Source organism: Rhinatrema bivittatum, chromosome 2 (genome assembly GCF_901001135.1).
Source record: "Rhinatrema bivittatum chromosome 2, aRhiBiv1.1, whole genome shotgun sequence".
Classification (NCBI taxonomy): domain Eukaryota; kingdom Metazoa; phylum Chordata; class Amphibia; order Gymnophiona; family Rhinatrematidae; genus Rhinatrema; species Rhinatrema bivittatum.
The window spans coordinates 724,483,335-724,501,289 of NC_042616.1; the positions used below are offsets into that span (position 1 = coordinate 724,483,335).

Consider the following 17,955-nt stretch of genomic DNA (forward strand, 5'->3'; position numbering starts at 1 on the left):
GACTACTCTTGCCATTAAGAGGGAGGAAAGCTCTGAAAAGAGTACCTTCTGATGATCTATGAGCCCCCAAGATGGGCTGGGGTGGGGGTGCGGCGATTTTGAGAAACAGCCAATAGATTATATTTGTATCCTCTGTGGATAATGCCAAGGACTGAGGTTACACTGGACCACCGATTCACATAGAACCACAGCCTAGGTACTGGGATAGTAGCTACACTCTCTCTGATTCAGTCAAAGCCCCATTCCTGGAGTTGATTGAGGAGCTGGTCGGCTGCGGTTTAGGGGTCCTCTTTGCCTGGGATGGCTACGAGAGGCCTGCTGCTGTTGAGCCCGAGACGGCAGAGAATAGTGCCTCATCAGGCAGAAGGAGAACATTCTCGACCCTGATCTCGGAGTCCTCCTAAATGAGGAGGCCAGGATTTGGGTGCTGGGAGAGAGCTGCTGGAATGTTGCACAGTGATCACAGATCTGTGCCACTGCATCCCTCACATGATCTCCAAAGGATTCTCTCTTGTGCATGGCAAGTTGTTCCTGCCCTTTGGATGGAGATCCCAGGCTTGCAACCAGGCTACAGTGCTGATCCCTGTGGCAAAAACTCTTGATGCCACATTGAAAACATCATAGGTCAAATGGACCCCGTGTTTTCCAGACCCTAGACCCTTTAGCACCAGTGACTGGAGGGTGTCATGCTACTCTCTGGAAACTGCTCAGCCACCTCTTGCATTTGCTTCAGGATGTTCCACATGTATTGGTCCATGAAGAGCTGTTAGGCCTCATAGCAGACACCTTCTTCCTGGGAGTATCCATGGCCCTCAGGTAACTTCCAGGGGGTACCGAGGAATGATGTAGAAGGCCCTTGGCCTTCTTGAGAGAGGATTCAACCACAACTGATTGTTGCATCAGCTGTCATTTGTAGAATCTGGGAGCCTTCTGGACAAGGTACACTGAGTCAACCTTCTTATTGACAGAAGCCACTGAGAAGGGGGTTCTCCCACATGCTAATCAGCAACTCTGTAAGGATATCTTGCACTGGAACTGCCACAATCTCCTTAGGAGGCTCAACATACTGGAGGATATTTAGCATCTTTTGCCAGGTATCCTCCTCTGACTGCAAATTACATAGGTTGGCCTAGGCCATCAACCAGACAAGTCTACAAAGAAGTCTTCTGGAAGAGATTTCCTTCTGCCGGTGAAAGGAGATGGGTCAAAGAGGAGGCAATCCAATGCCACATCTTCCAAAGCCTCCGGGGAGCTTCCCCCACAAAGGGTAAAGGGGGTCCTCCTCACTGTCATTGAAAGGGGATGGATCCCATGGTGCTCAGTCCCCGGCCAGTGGTATGGGTACTAAAGCAACTGGCCGGATGGGCTGGGACCTCAAGGCATTCCCTGTCATCAGGAGAGTTTCCTCCTCCGAGGAACCGTGGACAACCACCAAACTGGTGGGTGGCAGCGTCAATGCCCCACCTGGCACAGACACTGGTAACGGTGCTAGCAGGAGTCGAGCAGCGGCTTGAGGAGCAACATTGCTGGTCACGGTGCCATTGATGCTTCAACACCAAGATCCTACAGCTTTCTCCACAATAAGCTACACTCATTTCTGCAGCTCCTCCTCAAAGTTTGCCGATGCCATCGCTGACTGGGAACCAAGAAATACGATCAGATCCTCTGGAACTGTGACAAAGATTTGTGGCTAACATCCTATAGTTAGCCACGAAATACCTATAATACCTGAATGTAATCCACTTTGAAGCGCTGAAAGAAGTGTGAAAAGCAGAATATAAATATCTAAATAAATAAATCCAGACCATTAAAGGCCATGGCGAATCCCTGAGAACCATGGAAGATGAGCTAACCTCATCATGGAGTTGCTTCAGGGGCTTCTTAGCAAAAGATGGAGCATCCCTATGCCCAGCAACGCGCATTGAAGGGACAGCTGCCAATGCTTCTTCGGCTTCCCTGGATGCTCGGCACGGTCCTTCTCCAGTGCAGAGTTCAAAGATGAACAACCCAATCTTGACTTAGAGCTAGAGGAACAAGGCGATGGCCCATCTCCAGGTGTCCCTGACAGCCATTGATGCCGACAAAATCGATGGTCCCACTGATGCTGATTGCTCGATGGTCATCAGCGCGGCTCAGAAGTCCCTCAATCGATGGATCGGTCTCCCGGTGCCCAAAGAGTTGTTCCACCTTTTCCAGAGAGGCTCGGCATCCTTTTGGGGTCATCTGGGCATATCTGTAGCAACCACTGGCATCATGTGATGCCCCCAACAGAGGACTCATCTATCCTGAGGATCTGTGATAGACATGACCCTCGTGCATTAAGGGCACCGCTGGAACCCCATGGACATGGAGTCACAAAATAAAAGGGACACATGATCAAAATCGATGGTGGTGGCCACCGATGGCCAGTGGGCACTGAGCATACTGCCACCCCAGGGATTTGAAAGGAAAAGGAAACTTAGCAAAAACACCAAAAAACCTACCTAGGGATGATATAAAGGGGAACTGTGGGACCCTGCATTGACAAGCCACAAATCTTACTGGTGAAAACTTCCAAAAAACAGGAAAAATAGACTAAAGAGAAACAAAAATTGCCTCAGAGACCGTGAACTACCGGCATGCTCAAAGTTCTAGAAATTTTGACATACGTTTTCTGTGCCAGGCTCCATCAGATGACGACACCCATGTGTGAAGGCTGCCATCCTGCTTATCCTGAGAAATGAATAATTTCTGCCCTTTTTTTTTTGTATAATATTCTATAGCTGTCATTTTGGATAAATATTTTATCAAATTATAATCCTCTCTCCTGTGAGAGTTCATATTTTACTTGCAGCTTAAAGCTATGTGTTGACAAAGTTTCAGCATCTGACCCAGGCAGAACACTTCATCCATGCAGAGTGCTTCATACACACACAACCCATGACATTGCCAACCCATCTTGCACATCCCAAAATGTGCACCTGAATCGGTCACTAATCTTTTATGAATACTGAAAGTGTTTTATTTTCTTTTAGCATACACTAGAAATGTGGAACAAGTTTTTCTTTACAAAGATACTTCTAAAACCAGCTTACCTTCTGCTGCTGGATGATCCAGTTCGATTTCCTGGACCATTACTGGAAACTACGGAAATGGCATTTGCAATAGCCTCGACCGCAGACAGCCTTTCTGCAAACGTATTTCTTTCAGAACGCTCTGCTTCTGAAACATGAAGAAAAATATTTGGAATCTAAATTTACAACTCAAACCATTCATTATTTTAATCAACTTTACAAATGTATTGCAGCACTGAAGAGCAAAACATATTAGTATTAAAAGCACTTCCATTACATGTTTGCTCTTACCTTCCTCTTCTTTTGTTTCCTTATTGCTGGTTGGAAAGCAGACAGACACACAGGCATGCAAAATATTGCGATTTCCATCACATCTGTGGCTAAGGAAAGTCTGCAGCATTTGAGGAGTCTGAGGAGTCTGATCCAACACCACTGCTTGTTCTAGATTCACCAGATACTGTCTGCAGGCCTCATAGTCACATCGGAGAATATGCTGCATCAATGTTTGCTTCTGTGCTCAGAAAAATGATGGAAGTTCAATTGAACAAAAGCAATCTACATAACCAATCGCTTATGCAAATCAGAGGAAAATATAGTTTTAAATACGGATTGTCACACATTCATGCATTTCTAACAAACATCTAAGGAATACAGCCTAAAACCAATAATGGAGAAATTACTTACCTGATAATTTCGTTTTCCTTAGTGTAGACAGATGGACTCAGGACCAATGGGTATATTGTGCTCCCGATAGCAGTTGGAGACTGATCAGATTTCAATCTGACGTCAGCCCTAGTACATATACCCCTGCAGGAAGTCCTGCTCCTCAGTATTCTCTTCGAAAAGCAATTGTGGATATCTGTGTGACTGAACAACTTGATTAACTTTGACTAACTTGAATAACTTGGTTAACTTGATTAACTTGAACTGGTTGATGTGGATATAGCTGGAGACCGCCAGTGCACTTCAACAGAGAAACGCCGACACCCGGTAGGTATGGGTCCTAATTAGAGGGAAGCTTGGCTTACCTGTGTTTGTCTTGCTCGCGGGGAATTGTCACCCGAGGTTTCCGTGATTGTTGGCAGCCGTGGGCGGGATGCTGAGTCCATCTGCTACACTAAGGAAAATGAAATTATCAAGTAAGTAAATTCTCCATTTCCTAGCGTGCAGCAGATGGACTCAGGACCAATGGGATGTACAAAAGCTACTCCCGAGCTGGGTGGGAGGCTGCCCGTGGCCTACTTAGTACTGCCCTTGCAAATGCTGTGTCCTCCCGAGCCTGAACATCCAGAACCTATATAAGATATGGAGGACCATGTCGCCGCCCGACAGATCTCGGCGGGTGACAGCATCTTGGTTTCCGCCCATTAGTCCTGGGGTCTGGTGGAATGGGCCTTGACTTGTAGAGGTGGAGGCTTGCCTGCCTCTACATAGACCATCTTGATAATTTCTTTGATCCAGCGGGCTATGGTTGCCCGTGAGGCTGCTTCTTCTTGTTTCTTTCCACTGTGAAGGACGAAGAGGTGGTCCGTCTTTTGTACAGATTCCGACCTTTCCAGATATCGGACTAGGAGTCTGCCAACGTTAAGATGGCGAAGGTGGCGAGATTCTCCTTTTGTACCTGTTTTTCACCCACCCACCCTCCCCCCCCCGCCCCCTCCCCTGTCTCGACCACCCCTACCCCTCTTTCCACAAGTTTGCTAGTTATGCTCTGTTTCTGAGCTATGTTTTAAACACTGTTCCTTGTAAAGGCTCTGCCTACATATCTTTGTTTGTAAGTTATCTGTAAACCGGCACGATGTGCAAACGGTTGCCGGTATATAAAATTAAATAAATAAATAAATAAATAAATACTTATGCTCGTCTGGCGATGGCAGCGAGATGGTTTGGTTTAGATGAAAGTGAGAAACCACTTTTGGGAGGAAGGAGGGGACTGTGCGTAGCTGTATGGATTCCGGTGTGAACCTGAGGAAGGGTTCTCGACAGGACAGTGCTTGAAGCTTGGAGATGCGCCGGGCCGAACAGACTGCCACTAGAAATGCAGTCTTCAATGTTAGTAGTCTGAGGGACAGTCCGCGGGTGGGTCTGAAGGAGGCTCCTGCTAGGAAGTCTAGGACTAGATTGAGATTCCATAAAGGTACCGGCCACTTTAGGGGTGGTCAGATCTGTTTGACCCCTTTCAGGAAGCGGGAGGCATCCGAGTGAGAGGCTAGGCTGCCGCCCCCCACCTTGGCTCTGTAGCAGAGCAACGCAGCCGCCTACACCTTAATTATTTATTTAATGGCTTTTATATACCGATAACCGTTTGCACATCGTATCGGTTTACAAGAAACAGTAATGTTTACATGGAACAATTGTGATATATTGTTAACAGGAGAGTAATTAAATACTTTAAATGCCTTGTCCCATTACCCCTGGGCGGTCAGTTCCTGGCAGTGGGATCCTCACCCTGGTAGGCTCGCATCCATGGTGAGCAGGATCCAGGTCGGCGGGGATAGCCTTACTCCCTTGCTCAGAAGGTCTTCTTGTAGACACCATTGTAGCTGGGTCTGAACTTCCTCCGGGAGCTGGAGGCAAACGGAGTAATTCTGGGACATCAGATTCCATCATGACAGTAGGGAATGCTGTATGGGGTGGCATGTGAGCTCTCGCCCATGAGACCCCTTCCAGTGTGGATGTCATAAGACAGAGGACTTGGAGGTAGTCCCACACCTTGGGGCGAAGACTGCTTAACAGGTTTCGCAATTGGTTCATCAGTTTTGTTCTCCTTGTAGGAGTCAGAATGACCTTGTCTTGTCTGGTGTCGAACCAGACTCCCAGGTATTCCAGAGATTGGGAGGGCTGCAGAGAGCTCTTGTTTGTGTTGACCACCCACCCGAGTTTCTCCAGTAGAGTCTTGACTCTGGTGGTCGCCTAATGACTTTCCTCTGGGGATTTTGCCCTGATCAGCCAATCGTCCAGATATGGGTGTACGAGGATTCCTTCTTTCCTCAGTGTCGCCACCACTACAACCATGATTTTGGTGAACGCTCAGGGTGCTGTGGCTAACCCGAAGGGTAGTGCCTGGAACTGGTAGTGGTGGTCCAGATCACGAAGCATAAAAAACGCTGATGCTCGTGATGGACCGGGATGTGTAGGTAGGCTTCTGACAGATCCAGGGGATGTGAGAAATTCTCCCGGTTGTATAGTCCTTATGACCGAGCGTAGGGTTTCCATGAGGAAGCGAGAAGTCAAGTCCCAAATCCAGTCTGGCAGCCCTAGTGCTGCCTTGGATCAGAAAGGTCTCCCAGTAGGAGAACATCACCCTGGTGTAGCAGGAAGTGATCCTGTAGCAAGGACCTGCTCTCCAGGTGATGTATTGTCCTCTCGCACTGAGGACAAGTCTCCCAGGGCTACTGCCCAGGAGGGAAGGGTTAGGCCGGCCATCATAGTTGGTGATTCAATTATTAGAAATGTAGATAGCAGGGTGGCTGGTGGACATGAGGACCGCCTGGTAACATGCCTGCCTGGTGCGAAGGTGGCAGACCTCACGCGCCACCTAGATAAGATTATAGACAGTGCTGGGGAGGAGCCGGTTGTCGTGGTACATGTGGGCACCAACGACATAGGAAAATGTAGGAGAGAGGTTCTGGAAGCCAAATTTAGGATTTTAGGTAGGAAGCTAAAATCCAGAACCTCCAGGGTGGCATTCTCTGAAATGCTTCCTGTTCCACGTGCAGGACCCCAGAGGCAGGCAGAGCTCCAGAGTTTCAATGCATGGATGAGACGATGGTGCAGGGAAGAGGGATTCACCTTTGTAAGGAACTGGGGAAACCTTTGGGGAAAGGGGAGACTTTTCCAAAAGGATGGGCTCCACCTTAACCAGAGTGGAACCAAGCTGCTGGCACTAACTTTCAAAAAGGAGATAGAGCAGCTTTTAAACTAGAACAAAGGGGAAAGCCGACAGTCACTCAGCAGTGCATGGTTCGGAGAAATGTATCCTTGAAGGATACTAATGAAACAGGAGAGTTAGGGCATCCCAACAGAGAGGTTCCATTAAAAGCAAACATAGTCCATATGCCTATATGTAAAAAATCACCAAAGCTGATGATTTCCGAATTATCCCAAATAACTGAAAAGCAGGTTGTTAAAACAAACCAAAAACACACTTTGAAATGTCTGTATGCCAATGCCAGAAGTCTAAGAAGTAAGATGGGAGAGTTAGAGTGTATAGCAGCAAATGATGAGATTGACATAATTGGCATCACAGAGACTTGGTGGAAGGAGGATAACCAATGGGACAGTGCTATATCAGGGTACAAATTATATTGCAATGATAGGGAGGATCAACTTGGCGGGGGTGTGGCACTTTATGTCCGGGAGGGTATAGAGTCCAACAGGCTAAAGATCATACAAGAGACTAAATGCTCAGTAGAATCTATATGGGTAGAAATCCCATATGTGTTGGGTAAGAGTATAGTGATAGGAGTATACTACCGTCCACCTGGACAAAATGGTCAGACAGATGATGAAATGCTAAGAGAAATCAGGGAAGCAAACCAATTTGGCAGTGCAATAATAATGGGAGATTTCAATTACTCCAATATTGACTGGGTAAATGTAACATCAGGATTTGCTAGAGATATAAAGTTCCTGGATGTAATAAATGATTGTTTCATGGAGCAATTGGTTCAGGAACCAACAAGAGAGGGAGCTATTTTAGATTTAATTCTTAGTGGAACACAGGATTTGGTGAGAGAGGTAACGGTGGTGGGGCCACTTGGCAACAGTGATCATAACATGATCAAATTTAAACTAATAACTGGAAGGGGGACAATAAGTAAATCTGCAGCTCTAACACTAAGCTTTCAAAAGGGAAACTTTGATAAAATGAGGAAAATAGTCAGAAAAAAACTGAAAGGTGCAGCTGCAAAGGTTAAAAGTGTTCAACAGGCTTGGACATTGTTTAAAAACACAATCCTAGAGGCACAGTCCATATGTATTCCACGCATTAAGAAAGGTGGAAGGAAGGCAAAACGATTACCGTCATGGTTAAAAGGTGAGGTGAAAGAGGCTATTTTAGCCAAAAAATTATCCTTCAAAAATTGGAAGAAGGATCCATCTGAACAAAATAGGATAAAACATAAGCATTGTCAAGTTAAGTGTAAAACATTGATAAAACAGGCGAAGAAAGAATTTGAAATGAAGTTGGCCATAGAGGCAAAAACTCATAATAAAAACTTTTTTAAATATATCCAAAGCAAGAAACCTGCGAGGGAGTCAGTTGGACCATTAGATGAGCGAGGGGTTAAAGAGGCTCTTAGGGAAGATACGGCCATTGCAGAAAGACTAAATGAATTCTTTGCTTCCGTGTTTACTAATGAGGATGTTGGGGAGATACCAGTTCCGGAGATGGTTTTCAGGGGTGACAAGTCAGACGAACTGAACAAAATCACTGTGAACCTGGAAGATGTAGTAGGCCAGATTGACAAACTAAAGAGTAGCAAGTCACCTGGACCGGATGGTATGCATCCAAGGGTACTAAAGGAACTCAAAAATGAAATTTCTGACCTATTAGTTAAAATTTGTAACCTATCATTAAAATCATCCATTGTACCTGAAGACTGGAGGGTGGCCAATGTAACCCCAATATTTAAAAAAGGCTCCAGGGGCGATCCGGGTAACTATAGAGCAGTGAGCTAACTTCAGTGCCGAGAAAAATAGTGGAAACTATCCTCAAGATCAAAATTGTAGAGCATATAGAAAGGCATGATTTAATGGAACACAGTCAACACGGATTTACCCAAGGGAAGTCTTGCCTAACAAACCTGCTTCATTTTTTTGAAGGGGTTAATAAACGTGTGGATAAAGGTGAACCGGTAGATGTAGTGTATTTGGATTTTCAGAAGGCATTTGACAAAGTCCCTCATGAGAGGCTTCTACGAAAACTAAAAAGTCATGGGATAGGAGGCGATGTCCTTTCGTGGATTACAAACTGGTTAAAAGACAGGAAGCAGAGAGTAGGACTAAATGGTCAATTTTCTCAGTGGAAAAGGGTAAACAGTGGAGTGCCTCAGGGATCTGTACTTGGACCGGTGCTTTTCAATATATATATTAATGATCTGGAAAGGAATACGATGAGTGACATTATCAAATTTGCGGATGATACAAAATTATTCAGAGTAGTTAAATCACAAGCAGACTGTGATACATTACAGGAGGACCTTGCAAGACTGGAAGATTGGGCATCCAAATGGCAGATGAAATTTAATGTGGACAAGTGCAAGGTGTTGCATATAGGGAAAAATAACCCTTGCTGTAGTTACACGATGTTAGGTTCCATATTAGGAGCTACCACCCAAGAAACAGATCTAGGCATCATAGTAGATAATACATTGAAATCGTCGGCTCAGTGTGCTACAGCAGTCAAAAAAGCAAATAGAATGTTAGGAATTATTTGGAAGGGAATGGTTAATAAAACAGAAAATGTCATAATGCCTCTGTATCGCTCCATGGTGAGACCACACCTTGAATACTGTGTACAATTCTGGTCGCCGTATCTCAAAAAAGATATAGTTGCAATGGAGAAGGTACAGAGAAGGGCAACCAAAATGATAAAGGTGATGGAACAGCTCCCCTATTAGGAAAGGCTGAAGAGGCTAGGGCTTTTCAGCTTGGAGAAGAGACGGCTGAGGGGGGATATGATAGAGGTCTTTAAGATCATGAGAGGTCTTGAACGAGTAGATGTGACTCGGTTATTTACACTTTCGAATAATAGAAGGACTAGGGGGCATTCCATGAAGTTAGCAAGTAGCACATTTAAGACTAATCAGAGAAAATTCTTTTTCACTCAACGCACAATAAAGCTCTGGAATTTGTTGACAGAGGATGTGGTTAGTGCAGTTAGTGTAGCTGGGTTCAAAAAAGGTTTGGATAAGTTCTTGGAGAAGTCCATTAACAGCTATTAATCAAGTTTACTTAGAGAATATCCACTGCTATTAATTGCATCAGTAGCATGGGATCTTCTTAGTGTTTGGATAATTGCCAGGTTCTTGTGGCCTGGTTTGGCCTCTGTTGGAAACAGGATGCTGGACTTGATGGACCCTTGGTCTGACCCAGCATGGCAATTTCTTATGTTCTTACCCTCACCTCAGGTGGCGATTGACGGACTTGAGGTCCAGGATGGGCCAGAATGTACCCTCTTTCTTGGGAACGATAAAGTAGATGGAATAGTGCCCCATATTTTCTTGTTGCGTGGGCACCGGTGTTATGGCCTTTAAGTCAAGCAATTTGGTCAGTGAAGATTCCACTGCTGCCCTCTTGAAAGGGTCGTGGCAGGGAGATTTCACAAACTTGTCCAGAGGGATGTTGTGGAAGTCCAAGTAGCATCCCTCTCGAATGATGGTTAGGACTCACTTGTCCGAAGTTATCTCAACCCATCTTTGGTATAATAGGGCTGGATAGGTCGGCTGATCTTCATTGCGGGGTGCGGCTGGGGCCTGGACCAGCACCGGTTCCCCTTTTGTTGTGTTTGTTCCGAAAGGATTGGCCCCTGCCTGCGGGGCGAGATGCTTGATATGTACTACTTCTGTACGATTTGAAGCGCTGTGATCCCCTGCCCTAAGATGTTCGGGGGGAGGGGCACTAGCTTCTCTTGTTCTTGTCCTCCGGTAGCCGCGGTACTGGGGATTCGTCCCATTTGTCGGCTAACTTCTCCAGTTTGCTTCCAAACAGGAGGTTTCCCTTAAAGGGCATTCTCGTGAGTCTAGTCTTCGACATCGTGTCGGCTGACCAGCTTTTGAGCCAGAGTTGTCTTCTGGCTGCCACAATGGAAGAGACGCCTCTGGCTGCGGTGCGCACCAGGTCGGAGGTTGCATCCATGAGGAATGATACTGCTGGTTCTAGTGCTTCGACGGGTGTGGTGGCGTTCCTGGTCTTTGATAAGCAGGCACGTTTCACTACTGCACAGCAGGCCGCGATCTGTAGTGACATAGCTGAAACGTCGAATGACTGTTTAAAGGATGGATTCAAGACGTCTGTCCTGGGCATCCTTGAGTGCCACTCCTCCCTCGAATGGGATGGTAGTGCGCTTTGAGACCGCGCAGACCATGGCATCCACTTTAGGGAATGTCAGGAGGTCTTTGGCAGCAGAGTCCGGAGCCTCCCTTTCCAGGTCAATCAGCTGTTGGACAGCCTGCAGCAAAGGGAAATGGTCGGAGGTCTGATGGAGTCCCTCGAGGAGGGGGGTTTCTCTTTGGTTCCCCTGTGGCACTCGTGCCTGGGATAGCAAGCTCTTTCAGACTGCGAGCCACGAGGTCTGATAGTTCGTCTTTAGCAAAGAAATGCCTCATGGTTCGGTAAGGTTCCGTTCCTGGAGGGATTTCCCCTTCCTCCAGGGAGTCTTGATCCTCGCCCAAGGTGTCCGTGTCTCCAAAGTTGGGGCTTTGAGGTGGGAGAGGCACTTCTCTAGGTTTAGAGGGTCCCTGGATATTCGGGTCCTCTGGGACAGGCTGTGGCATCAGGGGCGCCGGTTGCATGTGAACAAAGGTATGTAGGCCTCTGAAGAATTCTACCCAGGAGAAAGATGCTGGGTCTAAATTGAGAGGTGCCGCGTCCCTGGGGAGCCCTGTTTGAAGGAGGCTTCTGCCAGGGGTAGGCAGATCCGGTGTACTGTTGGTGGATCCGGAATTCAGTGCCATCTGGAGAGGACCTTGGCCTGGTTCACCCAGAGCCTCCTCGCACTGTAGAAACAGGGCCATGGCGTCTTCGTGCTGCGCAGCTCTGATGTGGCATGCTGGGCAGAGGCATTGAGCCTTGAGCTTCTTGTCTGGTGGTGCCATGGGCTGTGCGTGTAGGATTGCAGAAAACTCCAGTTTGTGCGTTCAAGTTATGTGCTCCGGGTATGCTGAAGTTGCGTGTGTAGGTCGGATGCACGCGCCGCTGTGCGCACGAGTTTACTTATGCGCCCGGCACAGTGAAGCATGTGGCTGTGCGCCCTGCACCCTTGAGCGCGTTGCTGTGCACACGGCCTTAAGCGAGCGACGGTGTGCGCACGGCTCACCTCTGTGCGTATGGATCGAATCAGCGGACAGGGCGGCAATCAAGTGAAAATGGCGACGGCGACCACGCAAGCAATATGCCTACCACCTCGGAGGGTCTCCACGTGGGAGGACCCTCGGGTCAGACTGGGGTCTAGCCTGGATAGGGCTGATCAACCGGGTAGCACCGACGCTGGCTGGCGATCTGTGCAGCTATTCGAACCTCGGAGACCGGAGACTTTTAGGAAGTTTTCTACCTTACCTTGTCTTGGCGTTAACCAGTCTCGTCCCGGGCGGTCTCCGGCTGCGAGGGGAGAAGGAAAAGTACCTTCACCGCCGAGCTTGAAGTTGCACCAGCTGCCTCTCAGTCACACCCGTTTCCGGGAGCCAGCTGCCGGACCAAGGCCTACCTCTGAGGGATCGCGGAAATCACCTCAGGAATCTCGACTGGGGGAGGGACCCGTAGGTATCACCGCAGGAGAGCGGGGCTCGTTTATAGAGATACGTTTTTCTTCTTTGTTTTGGATTTCTTTGGTTAGAATACTCTAACGCTGTGCAAGCGTGTAGAGAGTCCCGAACTGCTATGGAGACGGAAAATACTGAGGAGCAGGGCTTCCTGCAGCGGTATATGTACTGGGGCTGACGTCAGATTGAAATCTGATCCATCTCCAACTGCTATCAGGAGCACACTATACCCATTGGTCGTGAGTCCATCTGCTACACACGCTAGGAAAACACATTTCTTCAGAATATAAATACAACAGAACTGTGTACACAAATTTTTTTTCTCTTTCTTTTTATCTATTTCATTTATTTGATGTGACAAAAAAAAAAAAAAGCAAAAACAAAAGAAAACAAAGATTATTTCCCCACTACCACTGGGAAAGGGGACGGGGACATAAACCCTTCCTAGCCCTTCCCCTGATCTCCCTAGCCTATTCAGTTCTTACCCAAAGTCCTCTTTTTTTTCATGAGGCAGGACAGATCCCCTCTGTTGTTCCTGCCCAGGTGGTGTTACATTTGGAAATGACAACGATAGATAGTGACACCATTATCAACTTCTTCCATACAAGAAAATGGCACCAGCCAGCTCAGGCCGGTGCCATTTTCTTGAATGGACAAAACTGATAACTCTTCCAGCCTCAGTCTGCAGGTGTCATTTACAATTGTAACACTGACAGGTCAGAAGCAACTGATAGTTGTTCCTGCCCCATGCAAAAAAGCTGCTTGGGCAGGGCCCAGGAGGAGTTTGTAAGGGTTTTGGGGATTTTTTGGCAGGCAAAGGAACTATGTGGACAGTTGAAACCATAAAACCCAATATTGTTAACATAGTCCAAGCACATGTCTGACTCCACCACCACGATCACAAAGATGACAATGTACTAAACTGAGATAATTTTTACTGTCTGATTCATGCATACAGGTGGCAAACAGAGAATGTTATCTGCAATAACGTATTTGCCATTTTAACTCACAAAACAGCCTTTTTGAAATTTTCCATCAGCAAGTAATACGTTAATATTTTGCACACTTTTATGCTTGCAAAGTTTTATTAAAATTAATAATTCATGAGTGACCAGAAGCAAAATTATGCAGAGCAGCTAATGAACTCTTAGTGTATATGAAACTACTTGCAAAATTTCTTTTGCAAACCTATAAAATGCTTATATTTCAATGAGCAGATTTTTAACCTTCCATAACAAAACTGTGCGCGGGTTTATATGCATACAATTTCTAGATGAAAAACAGCATGTGCTATTTTGCAAACACTATGCAAAACTTTTCAGAGATCAGAACATCACTCTAAAATCTGAGATTCTGCTGACAGCCATGGCCTAAGTCAGGTCTAGCGGAATCCCTATAAATTCCAAATGAAATGTCAGATTCATTTTGGATTCGAGGTAATTGATGACAAATCCTACCAACTCCAGCATTCGATTGGTGGTATGCCTGAATTTATTTGCTTCTGCCTAAGAGATGCCCTTGATAGCCAATCATCCAAGCTAGGAAACACATGAGGGCCCACACCCAAGTCTGCTAACAATCAGGCCGATACAAAAAAATGTGCGGGAGAGCCGGGAAGCGCCCGCTCTCCCAGCACACGCACAGGCCATTCTCCCTGGGCGCGAGATTCAGGAGGGTGGCCTATGCAAATTAGGGCCCGCAGTAAAAAGAGGCGCTAGGGACACTAGCGCGTCCCTAGCGTCTCCTTTTTGACAGGAGCGGCAGCTGTCAGCGGGTTTGACAGCCAATGCTCAATTTTGCTGGCGTCGGTTCTCAAACCCGCTGACAGCCACGGGTTCGGAAAACAGACACCGGCATAATTAAGCATCTGTCTTCCAACCCGCAGGCCGATTTAAAATTTTTTTTTTAATTTAAAATTTTTTTGGGGGGGAGCCTCCAACAATATCAAGAACCGGGCCATAACCAGATGGGCCAATAAGGGTTCACTATTCACGTGACCTCAGAAATAGGCAAGAGCCGCAACCTGTACCTTCAAGGAATTAAGGGCTAAGTCCTTAAACAACCCATCCTGCAAAAATCCAAACTGAGCAGGATTTCAACTGAATGAGGATGAACCCCTCCCTCCTCACACCAAGCCTCAAACATTCACCAAACTTGAACATAGGCTATGGAAGAGAATATCTTTCACGCTTGAAGCTCGAACCACAGCAGTGGACTACCCAGGCTTCAGCAACTGAGCCCTCTCAAGAGTCACACTGTAAGACAAAAAACAAGTCAGATCTTCGAGAAGAATAGGCCCCTGCCGTATCAGATCCCTGTGGACCAGTAATCAGAAAGAATATTGCAACAGAAGCCTCCGCAGATCTGCATACCACAGACTCCTGGGCCAGTCTGGTTCCACCAAAAGTATCAACCCTGTGTATCTCTTAAACCTCTGAATCATTCTGCCCAAAATGGGCCACGGGGAAAAGGCATAAAGAAGCTTGCCTTCTGGCACTGCTGCATGAGGCCATCAATGTCTGAAAACTTCAGACCTCTCCTGTGACTCAAGAAGCAAGGAACCTTCACAGTGTGTGATGTCACCAGCAAGCCTAGAAACAGAAGGTCCCAGCGGCCTACTATGAGATGGAACGCTTCATTGTACCATTCCCTTTCTCCTGGATCCAAGACTGTGTCAGCTGGGCATAAGGTTTTCATGTGGGAACAAGTCACTTGCAAAGTCAGTTGACTCCCTTGAGATCCATGAGGGAGCGAAAGGAATACTCCTTCTCAAGTGTTTTGAAATATTTGGAATATCGACCCGTATTTTCTTGTGACATAGGCACTAGGATCACAGTCCGCAGGCTGAGAGTCTGGACAATACACTGCTTTGTCTCTTCTGCAGAGAGTCACCATGAAAACGTCCCAAGGAACACTGAGAAACTCCAGAGCATAGCCATACCTTATCACCTCCAGAACTTACTGGTGTGACGTGATCTCGACCCACCTCCAATAAAAAAGAGAGACAGGCGACCCCCTATCTCCTGTTCCTGGGAGTGGGTCGGCACACCCTCATTGAGGGGGTCAGGCGGTCACTCGAGCCTGTGCCCCATCTGGGCTACCTGGGATGAAGGACTGAGATCTACCCAAAGGTCATGCCCTCTGAGAAGCCACTCCTCGGTAAGGTCGAAAATGTCTGAAAACCCCTAGCACCACCTCTCATGCCGAACAAGCGCAGTGCCAGTTTTTAATCCTCTGGTAACCAAAGAACCTAGGCCTCACCCCTCTTATTGGCCCTTTTATTTGTTGTTGTTTAACTCACTCCCAAACCAGACTGATTCTTCAAAAGGCCATTTCTAAAGATTAGTCTTGAAATTGTATCGGTACCAATTCATCAGCCATAGATGACCATCAACCTTGCTAAGCTTCTGCAATCACTTTCGATTGGGTGCATTCAGGGTGGTATGGCTGAGGGGCACTGTCCTGAAATTCAAACTAGAATATTGCTTCCTGAGAGAGAGCAAGCAATAGCGATCCACCAGGGAGCAGCAAGAGGTCATCTGCAATTCATTGCCACCGCCTCAAGGCCTGCTTAAGGATAGTCTCAATTCTCCTATCCTGCATCTCCTTCAAGCCACTCCCCATTCCACAGGGATATTCATCCACTTGGTGACAGCACACACCAACACATCCACTTTCAGAAACAAATACTATCTCTCTCTGCCAGATCAATGGGATACAGCACTACCAAGGTTCGTCCCCCTATAAAATTAACTTTCGGGGCACTCCATTCAAGATCAATCAATTCTTGAGTAGCAAGCATAATGCTCTACGCAAGGAATCTACATGGGATTCTTCTTTGGCTCAGACATGGAATCAGCACCATGCATCTTCAGTGCCTGAGAGATCTGAGCCAGCAACTCATCTCTATGAAAAAAAAAAAGCAACTTTTTATTATACGGCTCCAATCCCATCCACCAGGGAGTAAGGGTCACCATCATCTGTGCCATCTGGGACCCTATCAGCATGACCCATAGCAGGTGTAGACATACTCGGATGCTTACCTGTGGCACCAGGCGTCATTCCTGATTTCTAGTCCTACCACACGGCGACTAAGCAAAGCCTAAGAGTGGGGCCTAACCAAAAGACTGCTCAACCAGCAAAACTGATTTTGCAGCAGACTTGCACATAGAAAAGCGCACAAACGCCGCCGCAGTCCATACCAAAACCAGGGGCATCGGGTCCTGCACCCACTGAGAAGCCTTCCCCCGCTGACGAACCAGTTAGGAGAGCCCCAAAATCAGGCTAAACCTCTGACAGTTCCTCCTCCGGTCCCATTCTTGCATCATGCTGGGAAGGGCAGGCTGAGTAAAAGCAGCTGGATATAACTCTCCATGAGACCACAAGTTAGGAGGAGGAAGCCAAGCTGAGATGCCTGAATATGGCAAGCTTCAAACATTACCACCGGGTAATGATTTTAACTTTTTTTTAATCATCAACCATCCAACTTCCATCCAAAAACATTAATGTTCTTAGCGTGTAGCGCCTTTTATATATTTTATATATGTGGTGTATGTGCTATTATGTCTGTGCCCAAAAGTATATGTAGGACAGACCACCCGCGGTACACGAGTGCGTTTGAATGAACATATGTCTTGTTTAAAGACAAAAAAAATATATCAGCACCAATTGTGCAGCATTGCTTAGATTGTGAGCATAGGTTTTTTTTTCAGTTGAATGGATAATTATTGACCACATAGCATGCTTGATTCGAGGTGGTGATATGCTTGCAAAAATTAAATTATCAGGAAGCATTTTGGATTTTTACTTAGACACAGTTATCAGGGGGCTGGAATGAAGACCTTGATTTCACAACGTTGTGGTGAATGGGATGTGTTCAACCATGTAAGTTCAGTTTCCTCCTTGGTGATCGGTTCTTTTAGTTCATCATGTTTGTAATTGGTTGGGTTGTAGTCACCTGAATGGCATATATAACCGATATTTGAAGGTAATATGGTGTCCGTAGAAGAAAAGAGAAAGTCCATAGTGTAGTTTGGGAGCGTCTTTGCGTATGGACTGAATGAAGATTGACATGCCCTGAGGAAATACTTTTTTCTGAAACATGGCCTCGTTGGGAGGGCAGTAAGCTTTTTTTTTTGAGTCGAATATAATGCTTTGAACTGTTTAATGCTTACAATGTTGCTAACAATTATAATTCTCTTATGACAAGATGTTTGTAAAAAGACAACATAAAATTATTCCAATTTGTTAAATCACAAGTGGATTATGAGAAATTGCAGAACTTTGTGAGACTGGGCATCCAAATGGCAAAAGAGATTTAAATGTGGACAAGTGCCAAGTGTTGCATATAGGAAAAAATAACCCACACAGTAGTTACACGATGTTAGGATCCATATTAAGTTACCACCCAGGAAAAGGAT

At 46.4% G+C, this 17,955-nt stretch overlaps 1 protein-coding gene across 1 annotated transcript in view; it reads right to left on the reverse strand.

Moving 5' to 3' along the window:
* UBR5 (ubiquitin protein ligase E3 component n-recognin 5) overlaps positions 1 to 17,955 on the reverse strand; it is a 672,040-nt gene that overhangs the window by 352,746 nt on the left and 301,339 nt on the right. Inside the window, 2 exon segments of the mRNA XM_029591836.1 lie at positions 3,075 to 3,201; positions 3,345 to 3,564. Coding sequence (XP_029447696.1) covers positions 3,075 to 3,201; positions 3,345 to 3,564 — 347 coding nt within the window.